Source organism: Trypanosoma cruzi, genomic scaffold, assembly GCF_000209065.1.
Source record: "Trypanosoma cruzi strain CL Brener 1047053516731 genomic scaffold, whole genome shotgun sequence".
In the NCBI taxonomy this organism is placed as follows: Eukaryota; Euglenozoa; class Kinetoplastea; order Trypanosomatida; family Trypanosomatidae; genus Trypanosoma; species Trypanosoma cruzi.
This window is the reverse complement of record NW_001849360.1, coordinates 85,548-86,670: the sequence shown is the minus strand read 5'-3', so window position 1 is coordinate 86,670 and position 1,123 is coordinate 85,548. Positions and strand designations below refer to the sequence as shown.

Below are 1,123 nucleotides of genomic sequence, written 5' to 3'. Positions count from 1 at the left end.
CTCCCACACTCACTCTCACGCGGCCACCACCGCAGCAGCAGCCGCACAAACCACGAAACAGATGGAATCAGTGCGATTGCAGAACTCGCACACCGTCCTGCAAACCAGAAGTTTAAAAAGCAATATGAAACAAGAATTCAAAAAAAAATGGAAAAAACTTAGGCTTCTGCGGGAATCGAACCCGCGTCCCCGGATGACATTGTGAGCGTGTTTGCCACTGAGCTATAAAAATGCGGTCGCGCGACCCCTTTTCACGTAAAGTATTAATTTCGATCTTCGAACAATCGAGCACATTTGCGTTGTCCCCCGGAAAACGAAAGCGACATGTTTAGGGTGCGCCGCCGCAGCGTGGTTACTACGATTCGTCGTGTTGTATCCAACGTCCGGGGCCACCGCCCTACCATTTTTTATTTCTTGCAGCGGCCAACCCCGGCAGTAAGGACAAAAAAAAGAATCGCGTTTTCTTTAATGTTTTTCCTGTTTGGGGGCGGGGATCTTTGTTTTCTATGATTGTCTCTTTTTTTTTGTCTGTTCCAGGTTGGTTTTTAGGAGGCTTGATGTGCCTGCTGGGTGATCGCCGGCTTTTTTATTGGTGATTGCGTATTTTTGGCTTACCGGTGTGCCGCTCAGCGCCATTTTGTTTTACTTCTTTTCTGCTTATTGGGGCGCGTTGTTATTCGTCACGCGTCAGCACACACCGAGCAACATGTCAAAAAAAACAAAATGCAGGCTTTTCCCCCCTCGCGAGGGCCTCCGCAGCCACAATCCTGTGCGTGCGTGCATTCTCAGCGTTTTAAACACGGCATGTGTGTGCATGTGCTTGTGTGTTTGGCAGCGCCTATACTTGCGGAGCAGCTGTGCGCCACAAGAGAGTCTGAAGAAAACAGCGGCAGAGAGAGGAAGATAGCACACATGCAAATTACTCATATCATCACACACACACACACGCAGCCGCGGAATGAGTGCACTCAACCACAAAATCAAAAAGGAAAACAAAACAAAAAGCCGAAGCGTGGGACGACCAGCGCACACACACTCTCATTGCTCCCGTAAAGCAAAACACACACACAGAGGGAGAGAGAGAGAGGTCGCCCACTCAATGCAATAAAAACAAAACAGAAAC

General features: G+C 48.9%; 1 protein-coding gene across 1 annotated transcript, besides 1 other annotated feature; it reads right to left on the bottom strand.

Moving 5' to 3' along the window:
• Positions 1–1,123: a sequence feature (areas not merged during assembly with more than two copies in the genome that could not be assigned to a particular haplotype).
• Positions 981–1,123, bottom strand: Tc00.1047053473703.10 (surface protease GP63, putative; the record flags this gene model as incomplete). The annotated part of the gene is made up of 1 exon (XM_797079.1): positions 981–1,123. A coding segment is annotated over one exon (143 nt), but the record flags the coding sequence as incomplete, so codon positions are not given.